Source organism: Calliopsis andreniformis, chromosome 8, assembly GCF_051401765.1.
Source record: "Calliopsis andreniformis isolate RMS-2024a chromosome 8, iyCalAndr_principal, whole genome shotgun sequence".
Lineage (NCBI taxonomy): Eukaryota > Metazoa > Arthropoda > Insecta > Hymenoptera > Andrenidae > Calliopsis > Calliopsis andreniformis.
Window position 1 is genome coordinate 1,217,392 of NC_135069.1, and position 15,457 is coordinate 1,232,848.

Sequence of the window (15,457 nt, forward strand, 5' to 3'; positions counted from 1 at the left end):
AAGCTCGGCCTCGCGTTCTGTAACACGGATCTAAGTGCATAATTTATCGCGATCAAGACCTTGTTGGATCGCGACAGGGCTGCTACGTGGCGAGCCAGGTTCGCTGAGAAGAGGAAAAAAAAGGAGAATCTGGTTGATGCATAATTGAAGAAAACCAGACATTACTGCGCCGAAAACCATTCGTAGATGTAAATTGCTCATCTGGGAACTACAATGCGGTCATGGTTGTAATATTAACTATTCATTGTTACTGTCCGCAACAAATTGGACCGAGTAAATTGGAAGGAATTTACGTGTTTTGGCACGCTAAACTGGGGCCAAGTACAGAAAGGGCGTCGGAACAGTGGAAAAGTGCAACCAACACAAAGTTCGACTATAACTTACACTTGGACCAACAACAGCCACCGTCTGAAACACGGATATCCTCCCGCGCCTTCATAAATTTGTCGTTTCGTTTGTTTATGGAATGTAGCAAAACACCAAAATTGCATTGGCGAAATCGACGCAACTTCATCTATATACATACTTATGTCACGTGGACATTGCATTGGAAGCTTTTGGATACTTGAAATACTTTCTTGAAATTTTAATCATAACGATGATGCAAATACAGACTGTCTGTCAAGCGTTAAAATATGATTTTTCTCGATCTCAGACTCACGTAGCTATTAGAAGACTTTATTATACGGGGATATGAATGCATTCCATTATCGATATGATTTTCCTACAGTTTGATAGCGTTTTAATACCGAGCGAGTTACTTTCGTCGATAATTCATGATCTTTAAAAGCCATTTGGAGGAGTAAAACGTGAAATTCTAATCTGATGCGAGCGAAATTTCCGGTTAAGAACGATCGTAAAACCATTAAACTTTTATACGTAGTTTCTGGTAAGTCCTCCAGGGCAAGTTTTGATATTAAAGTCTTCCCTGCATAGCTGAGTTTTCCCGGAACTCTCTAAACATTTTTAAATACTTGGAAGCTGTTTGCTGTTCTTGAGACTCGGTGTCTGGGGGGGTTAAACGGTTGTCAGATTTACTGACGCCTTACATAGACTTCTTACTCTTTCTGCTTTAACGAACCGTCTCTTAAATATTCCTTCTCTTTACCATACTTCACGTAAAGCCCTGTCTTATCGATACTGACCAGTTTCCTAAAAGAGACCATTCTCTTTTTCCTGCAAAATTTATTGAGAAGAGAGACGCGAGAAGAGCGAAAATAATTAGTTCGTGGATTAATCAGTTGCATTAAGAAATAGCAATTGAGAATGGTGAATTTGCAATGGAAGTAGAATAGGGACACCATTAGTCGGACGCAACTGCACCAGTGGCCTCGATCTATACGTTCCCTCCTGAACATTAATTTAGTAGGAAGACCGTATCGGTTCATCGGTCTATAATGTGGAAATAATATCGAAGAATTTGTTTGGATTATGATATAAAAATTTCATACAGGATGGCGTAGCGTGCGCCAGCTATAAAGGACGAGGAGAAAAGAAAAGAAAACGTTCATAAATTCTGAGTGAAACCTGTTGAATGTTACACGAAGCAGTTGATCGTTTTCTACAACAAGATGAACGATTTCATTAAAATACTGTACTTAGACAATACTCGATAGGCGTTTCTATAGATTCTCATTGGAACGCCATTATCGTATCAAATCCTATTAGAACAAGGGTAACTGACAATCCCGATATTGCGACATTTGTGCAACAAGACTGGTCAAAGACAACCGTGAGATGACAAAGTTTGAGGAGTTACAGGAGTTCAGTGATGAAACGAAACGAGGCCGTAACTGCGGTATCAGTTGGAAACTGAGATACAATCGGAGTTTCGGAATTGAATTTCGTCGAGTAAATCGAGTTCCTCCGTTCGATGTTGTACTCGTGTTCAAATTGAATTAGAATGCCAACGTTACTTTGCATGCTTGCCGCATAATTCTACAAGGCGACATCGAGTAGTCGTGAAAAATGTTTGATGGCTATTTTATGGATTGCACTTGAAAAACTCCAAGAGATTCGAGAAGCTGAGAAGATTGTTGCGTAACTCCTCCCGGAGTTGGTCGGTTAAGCAGCAACCGAACGTAACTGGTAGGTTACTGGGATTCCTCCAGGCCAAGAGAATGCACGGTTAAACTTCCTAGTGGTCGAACTCATTGCCGAAACTTGGATCAAATCGTGGTCAAAGTTAACGCGAGAAATGGATTGGCTGAGAATGAGATTCGACCTGGTGAAATCTATTTCGTTCAGGTCTACTCGAACGATCAACTAGGCCACAGAGAATGCATTTGCCGCGATAAACAGAGAAATTATCAGTTAACGACCTTCTGAATATTTATGCGGCTCGAAGCCCGAACATCTGTCGGAACGTGCCATTGACACGGCCCCTGGTTATCGGTGTAAACGTTGATTTACACTCTCCACGATCGTATGCTAGAACAACCACGGATTCTACTACCTAGTCAATTAAAGCAAGAAAGCAAGAGCTTGCGGCAGTTGGCTAATTCATAGCTGTTGCGCGCATGGATCAATCGAGGTGGAAACGCATGCTTTGAAATTACTCACACTCGAATGACACGACCTCATCCCTTAAATTACGTACACGAGAACGCAGTCGCTGCCAGCAACTTCCCTGATGTCGTCCTCCCTTTGGGGAATAAAGCAACTTTTGTGGTCGATGCTCGAAAGCCCAACGCGGCAAAACAGAGAGATAACACGCAATTAAGGCTGATACGTTAAGCAACAACGCGTGTCTTGTGCGAGGCATTTGACAGAGAACATGTGGCTGCACATGTTCCAAACTGCTGGAGGTGGCGATCACGCATGCACAGTAGGACTCACGTGACTACTTGTTCAAATGCCTGTATGACCCTTCAAACACAATTTCCCTATAAATAGTTATTAAAAGTCTAAATAAATCGTATAAAATCAATTACGCTAAAATTTTCCAACATACGTACATTTTACAAGCAAGTATCCTATTAAATCGAAACGCGAAGAAAAGTTTTCGATCATACGAGAACGGCTTCTCGAAACGTTCATTTTCTTGGTGAATAGTGCGGTTACTTTATTAGTTAATAGTTTAAGAAGTTGGTTCTCGCTGGAAACTCGCAAAGCTCGAGATGAACGCGCGATGTAAAAGCAAACGGAAATAGCGAAGAGCGAGTCGGGTTATTTGGCAAGTTTCTAACTCTTGGGAATCATCGATCGAAGATAAATAAGAGAGAATATTCAAAGTTCTTATAATCTGTGTCCGTATGCATTTCACGAGCTTGCGTTTCGACCTCGAAGACTCAATGAAATTCTCTGACTTTCGTCAGCGAATTTGCTTTGGTGCAGTCGTTAACAGTAAGCTACTCAACGAGAGAGTTTCCAGCGGAACCAATATCTTTCTCGCGATGACAAATGTCACTCGGTCCGTGCAAGTTGCTCCTCTTCCCCTGTGACGTAGGTCACGGTTATTGAACTGTGTCGCCGACAATAAATGCATCTGGCGAGACCGATATCTTTGTTAAAGTCGCGGCTGTCTGCTCGCTCCTTTTAAGAGTCTAACACTCAGGCAAACGAGACTGTAAATAACCGTTTTATTTTCTGGCGAAACGGTGGAAAGTTTACTGCGAAAAAGCTGTTTAATTTAGCCAGAGGACATAACTGGCGTTTTCGCTTCGAGAGTGGCTCGTTAAGGCGTGTAATGACTTGAAGACAGCCAATCAGAGTTTTAGTTTGCTTCGCTTCAGGCGGTATGTGCATAAACGTTCGGCAATTTCATTAATTTGTCGATGTTATACGATCCAATTCAATTTTATTCCCGATCGACGATTTCGTTGCTCGGAACTAGAACGTAATTGCGCTCACTCAGACGTTTCAGTTTATTTTCGAATTTGTTCGTCGATGATACGCGGCTGGGATTTACCGAAACTCAACGAAACTCTGTCGATTTCGATCAGTCGTTAAATTCGACCGACAGTGGCCAGCTACAAACCGCATCGAAGTAGTTTCCTCGATCGTTTCCACCTTGATTCGGTGTATCTATACAAATGAAATTCTCTCGCGGATACGAGGTACCTAGATACGCCGCGGATTACCCGTCAAGATCTCCTGTTGCATTTTCCATTAATGTAACTGTCCGAAGTAAAGCAACCGTGGAAACGGATCCGCAAAGTAGTCGTTGTTTGTGGTCCCGGTGGCCCGGACCGAGAGCTAGCGCAACCCCTGTCGACGTTATTACCCTCCTGGATAAAAGTACCGACAATAAATTTTTTCCGCCGCTCTGTGGAAGCTCCGAGTAAATCATTCTGGAAAAGAATATTATCCGAGCGGGATTACCGAGGATACTTCAATTATTCAATATTTCGCGGGGACGAATAACGCGTATAAAATTGAACAAAAGTCATTGCGGGAGGAAAATTGGCCGAGCTAAAAAATATCAGAGACACAAACAAATGTGCTTCGCGGTGGATTATATTACGCGGTTCGTTGTCTCGTCAAAACGTTATTTTATCGTTGCCCGCATTTAATAACATTTATCATCGGCCATTTCATTTCTTTCTTGGAAAATACCGCATTGTTTCGCTTTATAAAGAGGCGGTGATCAATCATACCCTCCCTTGGCGATTGCTGGATAAAGAGGGAGCAAGTTATCGGGGGTCCCGTTTCCAGCTTGATCGCGATTAATTGCTTCGACCGTGTCGATACATCCTTTAACGCTTCTTCTCTTTTTTCGGTTACAGGCATCAGTTCTACTTGCACTCTCGTTTGGAGCTGGTCGAGGGTAGATTAAAGGTCTCGGACTGGGGCTCCGTGGCGCGTCTGGTCGCCCTGATAGCGCAGGCCGATGCCGGTGATTACGATGCACTATCTCCGCCGCATGCATTTTATTCCCAGTGCTGTCAAATACAGCCTGCAGAGCCATGCGAGCCGAAACCTCAGGATTTTCTGCACCGAATAGTTCAACAGCATAAAGAAATCAAGGTTCGACATCATTTTTCCCAGCTATCGATTTCCTCCTTCCGTGTGACTGATCCTAATTACTTCTCTTTTAATACTCGTATTTTGTCCAGGGCATGAAAAGCTCAACCGCTGAATATTGGCTACTAAAAGAGATATCCAATCTAGATACCTTTGGTCAGGAAATGTTTCACAGCAAATTTGGCTATAACGGAGTATCAATGATCGGAGTGGGACCTCACGGCATCACAGTTTATCGCAGTCAGGACGAGGAGACGCAAAAGTACGTACGAAAGGAATTACCCACTTTTACCCATTTGACTCTGGTGTAACTTATGTCCTTTTATAAGCTATCGATTCGAAGCCAAGACACCACTTGTGCTCGAATATTCCTTTCGCGAATTCTCATCGTTGCAAGCAACTTTGTCCTATTTCTTTATGAAACCGAAGAGATAAGCGAGCAGTATTTCATTTAAAGTAGTCTCTGGACATTTGCGTCGCTGCACAAGGTTTTCAATAAAATATGCTACAGCCAGGGGGAGAATTTCCGCAATCTAGGCTTTATTGAAACTTCAGCTCCGCAGCTTCAAGTCCCACGCACAGTATAATATCTTTTTCTTTATTTTCCAGTATACCATACACGGCCATACAAAGCGCTACGTCTCAGCGTCGAATGTTTCATTTGGTTTACCTTTCCCTCGACGGTGAGGAGACTTCCCTGAACTTCAAATTGGATTCAAGTCAGTCTGCCAGTGGGCTATATCGAGCGATCACCGAGAAACACGCATTTTACAGTTGCGAAACGGTCAGAAGCGCAGTCACCGCTCAATTTATACGCGACTTAAAGGTAGGTCTCCGCAACGAACTTAAACAAATTCTAAAATCTCACGAATGGTGAAAATAAATTCGCTACGTTCCACAGGGCACCATAATCTCTATCTTCAACGAGGACTCGACCTTAGGGAAAAAGTACGTGTTTGATATTCGTCGAACGTGCCGAGAAGTCTACGACAATGCACGGCGAGCTTTGTATTGCGAAGCTGCGACCGTCAGCTTGCCAGAGGAGAAGGAAATCTTAGAGAGGCACGATTGCGGTGATTGCGAGGATCCCAAGTGCAAGGTAGTACTTCGACAAATTGTTCACGGTAACGCGGACAAGTTGGAAGTTGACCAGCGCGAACAATGAGAATTGTTTGGGATTGTTTAACTTGCAGGAATCTCGGGAATGTCTCGCAAGATTATTGGACGCGATGCTCTGCAGGATTTGCATGGATCGCAGCTTAGATACTGCCTTGTTCCCGTGTGGACACGCGGTGGCCTGCTTGGACTGTGCCAGACGATGCGAGCGTTGTCCACTTTGTCGGGCAGACATTGACCATTGTCGAACGATCTATCTTCCCATCGAGCTGACGCACCTCGACAAGCACGCTCCAAAATCGCTCTCGGATACTATCGGGCCTGTTTTCGGCGGCCAGAGGTCCACAGAAGACATTCAGAAGAGAAATTTAGGGACCGTGTCTGCGGTAAATGGTAGCGATATTTGAGAACGCCGGGTGCAAAGGTTGAGCGTGTTTCAGAGGTTCTTAGGAATCTTTACTTGTCAAATCGAGAGGACGTATTCAACCAGCGCGTAAGAGGATCGTCTAATTATCGACTTTTTTCTTCTTCTTTTAATTGAAAGACGTTGCAAAACGAATTGTGGCAAATGAAGAAAAATTGATTATCTAGTAATTGCTTTGTGGACAATTTTATGTATTGGACGATCCAATTTCTCAACCATCGCGAGAAAGGTTCGAATAGTTAGTTGGTTCTGTGATTGAAAAGTGACGGCGAGTGGATTCGCGATACTAATGAAAATTCTATCCTTTAAACCCCCATCTACCTGTTTATAACGATGTTATCGCTATCTCCTTAATCGAGTAGTGACGGTGTTAGCGCTACTTCTCAATTGATCGACCGAAAAGTGCTATTAGCAGCATTGATCTCCGTCAAACAGTGCTGCCGTTATTTTCACGTAACCATAGTATAATTTATATCAATGCAAAATTCGATGTGTCGTGTATAGATTTTTATTTTTTATCGACAATCGGACCAATAAGTTCTTTTTTATTTAACTGTTGTTTATAATACTTCTTGATACTTGTGTTCCTCTTATATAGGTTATACGCTACGACTTTTTTATCTTTATCAACTCTCATTTACATACGATCCCAGGACACTCGGGAGAAAATGTTTTATCGAAACCAGTGACCCTTCATATTTTTAATATAGTACACATTATTCATTATGCGTATGCAGTATCGTTAACAAGACGGCTGCTATACCAGGCCTCCTTGTAAAGGATGTTTCATTTAAGGGGAGCAAAAATCTTCAACCAAATCGTTTAATTATACCGCCCTTTAATACGTACGATTATTTCGTTTATCGCTATGCGAAGCGTCTTCGTATAATTCTGCTCGCGTGCGTAATTTGTTCGATAACGATGAAGCGATCATGGAAATTAATTAATGCGTTGCGTATATTATTCTCTTTTTTTCCTTTGAAACGTCCTATACGAGAAGGAAACCTTGTTAAAGTAATATATCTGTTTATATGTACATAAAAAATAAGAGAGATAACCCGCGATAGGGTCGAGCGAGTAAAAGTCACAAGTTCACCAAATGTCAAATCTGATTAACGAAATCGCCGCGCTCGTTTGCCATCTCTCGAAGTGAGTCATAATAAAAGAAATATGCGTTAATTGATGCGCGGCTTATGCGCAACACAGATAATTTATCGTATTCTACAAGCGGTCGGCGCGGTGGCGGCAGTGTTTTCTTTCCAAAGGAGTATAAAAGAAGGCAGTTTCTCAATCAGAAAACGAGAAAATAGAGGATGCAAACGTTCGCCCGAAGGAACGCGCGAAGATTCACGTATTATTATTTATTTTTTCTCTTCGTCCTTCTTTCTTATCCTCGATCGATAACACTCTTATTGTTACCATCGTCGAAAGCTCTCTACGTCGAGTTACTTTTGAATATCTACGAGTAGGATTTTATGAATCTTGGATGCATGTTCAAAGTGAGGATGGATAGTAAGAATGAGACAAAGAAAATCGTTGTAGTCATTCATCAATGCAAAGCAGACCTTAGTATATAATTATTTATAAGAAAATGGATAATAGCGTTTTTATATGCTACTGCGTTTAACGTCGACTACCGGCAATGTTCTCGTTTTAAGTCAGTGTAGCGTAATCCCCTTTTTCCTGACGCGTTTACCGCTTTACATCGTCATTACACTACATCCCTTAGTTCCCTTTAGTATTTTTATATCCTACTGGTTAAGAAAATCGTGATTACGCTGCTTCTATAAGTCAAATATCGATCGATTCGAGTGATCTTTTAGATTTAAATGCAATAACAAATTTATGTACAATAACGTTGAATTGAATGTTAGGATTACGTGTTGCTGGTACAGTACCGTGCCAGGTTAATATCGCGATATCGAAAACATGAATATTTTCTCGAGAAATTTCTCGCTCAACTGGCATTCGTCAATAAGCTTTTACGTATTAAAGGTTCGTTTATTACTGTGAGAGCTAAGACACGCTGTTTTGTAAATTATCGTGGTTTGCGATCTTTAAAAAGAAAAAAAAAAGAAAAGAATTTGTACCATCACTATGCGTTTACTCAATGTATGTAAGATTAACGATAATAACAGTAACAGCAGCAACAATAACTTCGTCATAATAAAAATAATTTTTCTGATTAATTCTCTGTATAAAAAATGTACACGAAAAAGATTCGAAATAATCGTAGGTGTTAGATCTGTACGGTAGAGAAGAAAAACGGAGAGAATGAATTTCTAAGAATTATCATTTGCAAAGAGTATTTTTAAAGTATTTCCAATTATTTTTTAGTATTATATCAGGATTCCACTTAAATAGTGGCATATACATATAAAAACAACACAATCTACGAAAAATCATTTTTAGCATTATAAAGGTACAATGTCCCAACCTGTTGATTAAATACCATGAAATATCGACTATCGTCTGTACTTTATTAACCCTTTGTTGCACTCGTTTCTTTACTACAGTGAATAACAACAAAAATAGAAATATTGTAGAACTTACTGATGCTGAATGGTGAGTAGAGACCCGACATCTCCTTCAAAATTCTTCAAAAATTAAAAAATTCACAAAAAACACACATTTCACTTTCGATTAAGAAGCTTTGCCCCTTAATACACAACTGAATTAGAAGAACAAACGGATGCTTTGATTGGTCATTAGAAAAATGGCTGACATTTTTTAATAGTCCTAGAACGAATTGCATTTTTGACTTATGCAACCATCGTGAATGTTCAAACGCCTAAGAATAATCGTTTAAACGAAACGTAGTAACCAATGAAGATTGTATAATACAATTGAAATGCAAATTGCATCGATAAGCAGGTTTTAACGAAAAAAAATTTCAAACCTCGCGCTAAAATATTCAGCGGCAGTTCGGTTGGAAGTCGCTGGTTCTGCGCATGTGTCGAGGGATCTGATTGGTCGAGACGGCGGCTCTGTCATATGACGAAGCTGCGTGGCATCATGGGAAGCGGATTGCAATTTTGCAACATGGCGGTGAATTGAGCCAAAGTCGCGGTGCTGTGCCATCAGAAAATGTATTTTTCATAGTCGCGCGACCTGTTTTATTATACTTTTCATGTATGCGACAGTGTGATACGGATTCGAGACGCGTCGTACAGTGCACGGTACATGTAAATATGAGCGTGACGAGGCGTAACATTACTTGGAAGGTGACACCCTGCAGCTCGGTGTGGTGCTCGAGCACGTATGGCAGAGACTAGAATCCGAGATAAGGAAGCTCTACTTTGCCTAAGCAATACGTACCGCCAGCCGAAATCACGAGCACGAAGTAGCGATGCGGCGGCCAGTCCTCCCGAACTGTGAAAATGTGAGTGTTTCGTAGAAAATCTAAAGTGCGCGTACGAAAGTGCCGTGGCTGCGTATTTCGGTAGCGAGAATAGTGTACGACTCCCTTGTCCGTGATTTCTAACAGTCTTCCTCTTACATTTCCCCTCGTTATTTTCCCATCGAAATTTTCTCCCCTTTCCCAAGAATCGTTCCGATACCCAATGACCGCGTGAGATTCAATTCGTACAGCAATAATTATGATATACAAGACGATTCTAACGAACCATTGCCACCATTGCGTTTAAACATTCTCGACCGAGTCACGTTTTCTTAATCTTTGACGGAAAAACGATCAAGGCATTTCTTGAAATTAGTATTTTTCTATTGTTCTTGATGCCGGGGGTGTTTTCATTTTCGAAAGTTCGCGTATCTCGATCGATTTGCCTGAAATTGCTTGCTTTCGTGGTTTACTCGTGTTTCATTTTTGGCTGTGTTGAAATCGTATCTTTTACGGAATTATTGTGTACCCAGTTAAACAAAGAATTCTTTCAGAGGTTTTTCTACTAATACCGATGTCCGAGAAAGTGTTTTATGGTCGGTGTCGGTAAACGTCGATGTAGCAATGCTCCAAAAATACCACATGTTACGGTATTCTAAAAGCATCGCACGTTGCAATGCTTCAATAACGATAAGAGTTTGACGATTAACGATGCATTCTGTTTGTTGTTGGAAATAAACATTCTGTAAAATATAATGGTGCTGTTTTATTGTTTTAATTAAATTCAGTGTCAAATATAATGTGCAGTATACTTCATAGACATTTTCAGACACAATAGTCTTTGTATTAAATTATTAACATCTCCGTAAAATTTAGTGTATAATATTGCTGTTACATTTGCATTTAATAGAGTTAAAGAGGAAGCGTTAGACAGTAGATATCGAAATTCTTTTGAATTCTTAATAGATGTTATGCAATTAAAAGGCAAACCTGTTTTGACACATTGAACAATTGTTTATTTAATAAAGAATCAGATCATTGCAACATGCGAATAAAGTAATTTACATGCAATGAAATTTTTTGAATATTTTTACACAATATCTTTTTTTATATTCAGTACCTCTGAAAATAAATGCAATATCATTATATTTTGCACATTTCTTTAATATATGTACTCTCAAACGAAATCATACTGATTTTAACTAATCTAAGCAATGTTTTTATTTTCAGATATGCGCAAAGTTTAAGAACTCTGTTGATCATATTGACTTGTGATCGTGTATGCGTGCCAAACAAAGATATATGAAAGGGCTTTGAAGACCCAATGGTTTCCTGACATAATGGAAAGTAAACTATATGTGAAAAATGAGCCGGGACTTGATGGGCAATCGCTTGCTACTCCACAACCAAATCCACCCCCTGAAGATAGTGGCGGTGCTAGGGTTTGTTTTGTTTGTGGTACGGTAGGCCATGGAGAGCAGTATTGGTTGAGAGTAAAGCCAAGCCCGGGTGGTGCCCTAAACGAACCTTACTTCCCATTTCTCGAGTCCCATGAACCACCTGCTGGCTATCGTGGGGAAGGAGCCAGAAGTGGTGCCATTAAAGCGTGCAGTCTTTGTTATGCCTTACTGATACAGCAGTGGGAAAGTTACGAGCAGGATGCTAGACCTCATAGTCAACGAATTTATTGGCTGAAGCGATGTGATGGTGGGCCTTTTACTGGAGCTGAGATGGCCCTCCAAGGAGAATATGCAGCGCAAGTTCTAGGCTTGACTAATGACCAAACACCACAGCTTAGACCAGAAAATCGGCCTGTTGGTATCTCCCCGCGACTTCCACCAAATTCACCATCCCCTAGAGTGGAACAGACGAGGCCACCTTCAAATTCAATTGTTGAACTGCCAAGACCACACTCTAACACGGCAGAAACACACAGACATGTAGAACAAGCAAGGCTAACAATGGAATCTCCCCATCAAAGACTGCAATCACCCCATCAAAGGTTACAAAGTCCGCGGCAGCCAGTAGAGGATTCAAGAATATCTAATGAAGCTGCACTGGATTTAAGACACGCACCCAGGAGTTCGCCTGCACCACAACCAACTCTACCACCGCAGCCGCAACGTGAGTTTTTATTTTGAATACATAAATTAATTGGAAAGAATTATAACACGGAAGGTAGTCACGCGTCATAGTAGTTCGATAGAACAAGAATGACTTGTACGAGATACAATTTTCCCGTATAATAGAGTATACGTTTATAAATAAAGCCGTGTTTATAAAAGATTTCCGTAGATAAAACGATAAAAATACACTTAATATAAATTCTGATATCAAACTTCGTGTACGTTTGTATATCTTCGACCTCTTCGAGATTTAATACAGCTGATCTGATACTTATTAGTCGACTTGTTTTACTGATAAGTAGGTCATTTGAAATCAAACTGAGGAAACTGTGGAAATCGCGAATTACAAATTTGTCTTCGTTCCATATGTAAAAGAAAGCGATAAAATCGTGAAAAATATACTGTTAAAGTAGGCCACGTGCAATACGATAGTATTGTTTCTTTGTGACACGTGAAAGGTTTAAAGTCTTGGTAAATGTTAGGTAGATGTAGCTGCAATATTCTATATTCATTTCGTTGTACGATTACAGCGATTTACAGTGGTGGATCTTCGTCAAGCGTCGGTACTGACATCTTGGATCTATCGATGCCAGACAAAAATTCAGTTACGGAAGTCTGTTACGTATGTGGGGATGAATTTAAAAGAGGGTCACTTAGTCATATTGCAGCAAAACCACTGCCAACTCCGCCACATCCATCCGCCAGTCCCCCGCCGTTTTTTCCTTCCCTAATGCTTCATCCAAGGCCAAGTAGAAGTCGCCCTATGGACAGTGCTGGTCGTGTACAGGTATGTTTCTTTTTCTTCGATTTCTTATCGTATATCAAGTATATCGTAGATTTCGATCTTTGCTCCCTGAATAGAAACATTGTCTCTTATCGTTTCAGGCTTGTTCAGCGTGTCAAAATCACCTTCTGTTACAATGGAAGGCATACACTCAACAGGGTGTACCTCACAGTGATCGGAATTACACGCTCCGTAAACGACAAGCACCTGCAATGGATACAACTACCTTCATTTGTTATACTTGTGCACTCGAGTACCCTTCATCCAGTATTAGACTTCTCTATTGCTGTCCTAATCCAGAGAAGGAGGCGTACTACCCTTTTATTTATTCTCTGAGACCTCCACCAGGAGCTAGTCCTATTAGTCCTCAGGGAATGGTGCAAGTTTGTTCGATATGTTACAAAGCCATACCGCAAAAGCAGCAAGTATTCGGCGGAGAAAATCACGAGGCACAACCCGCTGGGCAGAGCGTGGATTTTCGTCAACAGGGTCCTTCGCCACGACCTGCGGTGGCTAAGTCTCCAGCTAATTCAGCTGGCAGTGATATTCGCTTTAAACCGTATGATTTGAACAAATCGACCGTTGCCACAAACAAGCAGCGCAGCGCTGCGGTAAAAGGACCCGCGCCTGGCCAGCGAAATTCTCCAAATAACGGCCCCGCTGAAAATGGTACCGTTGCTCCCGGCCAAAATTATAGGTGCTATATTTGTGAGAGACTGTATCCTCGTAATCATATGGAATGGTATGATTTTCGGATGACTATAACTTCCTGTGTGTCTCTTTGAAAACACCGCTGATCGTATCGTTGTTCAAAGGTTATCTACAAGTCCGGAGGGTATGAACTCACACGCTATGCACTTCCCGTGTTTAAGGGGGATGGCACGCACATCCGAGAATGCCTGTATGGATAGCCACGGCAGAGTGTTGGCATGTAGTCATTGTGTAAATCATCTTGCCCAGCAATGGGAAAGTATGGATGCCGAACGAGTTCCTTTAGAACGTCGCAGGTTAGTTAACAAAATTAATACCTAATTTCCAACTATATGCGCTCTATTTGGACTTTCTTTTTAATGTCCTTCTTTCCAAATTTCTTTCTTCCAGGTATGATATTCCTAGTCCACATCCAAATGGCGATGTGAACCGGTCAATCGCCACCCCACCGAGTTCTAGTTCAGATCGAACGTTTGGTAGTAATCCAGGCACGTCGAGCAGTTCTATCTATTGTTTCCTATGTGGCTTGCACAGCGACTTGACGCTTGCGAGAGTGTTGTATGGTCGCCCTCAAGGTCGCAACGCACCCTTTTTTCCCGAATTATTACGTCACCAATCCCCACCAAACGCTGAACAACTTCGGGAGGATGGTTCAGCATTGGTGTGCACGTTCTGTTATCACTCGCTTCTGGCGCAGTGGCGTCGATACGAATCTCTTCCTAGTGGTCAACAAGTAAACGCCGCAGAGAGACAGTACAACACCCATGACTACTGTTGTTACGTTTGCGGTATCACAACGTATAGGAAACGAGTCAGGGCGTTGCTTGGGAAGGATTTCCCTTTCCTGAAGTACCACAGACAACCGGAGAAGAGTTTGCTATTAGAAAATGGAGACTTTGCGGTAGTCTGTCTAGACTGTTACGAGACCTTGCGTACTCAAAGTCTCGAATACGAACGATGGGGCTTGCCTGTTGAGAAACGCGAATACAACTGGATAGTGCAGCCTCCACCCCCGGAAGATAGTCCCGATGCGGCTATTGCTAGATTGCCGTCTGGTGAAAGATCCGAGAAGGTGGTGAGTTCTTTCTAAAGATTAAGCATTCTCATTGATTAGTTGTTGTTGAAGAAATAGTCCGCTAATATCTGTTAAACCTCTGTGATGTAGGTCCCATCGACGTTAACTGTTAGGCCAGCACGGAAAAATTGTTCTCCCAAGGCGCCGGACAAGAAGGTTCCAGCGAAGGTCCCGGAAAAAGAACAAGGTAAGTGACAAAAATTTGATCTGTAGTTCTTGATCGGAGGAAAAGAGAGGTAGCAGCACGAATGATGCATCGAGAAGTGAACGACATTCTTTATTTACTACCACTCTTTTCCTTCCTTCGTAGATCCATGTGTATGTACCAGAAGATTACGCGTATAAGTGCTACAGATAACGAAAAATGTTCCGTGGTCAAACATTTGCCAGACACGTTGAGGTTATCAATCTATATTTTACCACTATCTCCGACTTACGCATTCACCTCTCTAGAGTCACTTGAGTCGAACACATTACAGTTTCTGCGTACCGATATAATATTTCTGAGAAATTATTTGATTTCGAATTCTGGCTACACGATATCGTTACGGAGCATTAAGTCGACGAAGGATGGTATAAAGTTTCGTCGACTCGCGCTTTATATCGAGACGGAAACAAAGGGGGGGGGAAAGGTAGGATTCTTTTCGTAGCTCGCGCTAAAACAACGGGCACATTTTTCATCTTCGTTTCCTACGGAGTTTAACGTACGGGAGGGAGGATACATACAATGAATACATATATACGTACTTGAACAAAGACAGAGCGAGGACATAGCGGTGACGCGGGGGCGGACGGTAGAGCGGAGCAGGGATCGAGACAGGGGGTGAGTGGATGAGACGTGAGTGGAGCTCTTAAAAATCCAACAGACAAAAGGATACTGACGGTTGAGAACCGTCCAAGAGGAGGGCCTGATGGT

General features: G+C 41.7%; 2 protein-coding genes across 3 annotated transcripts in view; both read left to right on the forward strand.

Moving 5' to 3' along the window:
• Positions 1-7,246, forward strand: part of Dnr1 (E3 ubiquitin-protein ligase defense repressor 1) — a 57,028-nt gene extending 49,782 nt beyond the window's left edge. The window contains exons 3-7 of the mRNA XM_076383341.1: positions 4,728-4,968; positions 5,058-5,227; positions 5,575-5,791; positions 5,867-6,064; positions 6,159-7,246. Of these exons, the coding sequence (XP_076239456.1) occupies positions 4,728-4,968; positions 5,058-5,227; positions 5,575-5,791; positions 5,867-6,064; positions 6,159-6,488 (1,156 nt within the window). The 3' untranslated portion in view covers positions 6,489-7,246. The remainder of the gene's footprint in view (positions 1-4,727; positions 4,969-5,057; positions 5,228-5,574; positions 5,792-5,866; positions 6,065-6,158) is intronic.
• A 2,325-nt stretch (positions 7,247-9,571) lies between these two features.
• Px (MAP7 domain-containg protein plexus) overlaps positions 9,572-15,457 on the forward strand; it is a 53,731-nt gene continuing 47,845 nt past the window's right edge. Inside the window, exons 1-7 of one of the 2 annotated variants that reach the window (XM_076382876.1) lie at positions 9,572-9,887; positions 11,076-11,969; positions 12,502-12,758; positions 12,857-13,497; positions 13,571-13,762; positions 13,857-14,541; positions 14,632-14,728. In XM_076382876.1, the coding sequence (XP_076238991.1) occupies positions 11,186-11,969; positions 12,502-12,758; positions 12,857-13,497; positions 13,571-13,762; positions 13,857-14,541; positions 14,632-14,728 (2,656 nt within the window). In that variant the 5' untranslated portion in view covers positions 9,572-9,887; positions 11,076-11,185. The remainder of the gene's footprint in view (positions 9,888-11,075; positions 11,970-12,501; positions 12,759-12,856; positions 13,498-13,570; positions 13,763-13,856; positions 14,542-14,631; positions 14,729-15,457) is intronic. The other variant, XM_076382877.1, reaches the window with a different exon arrangement.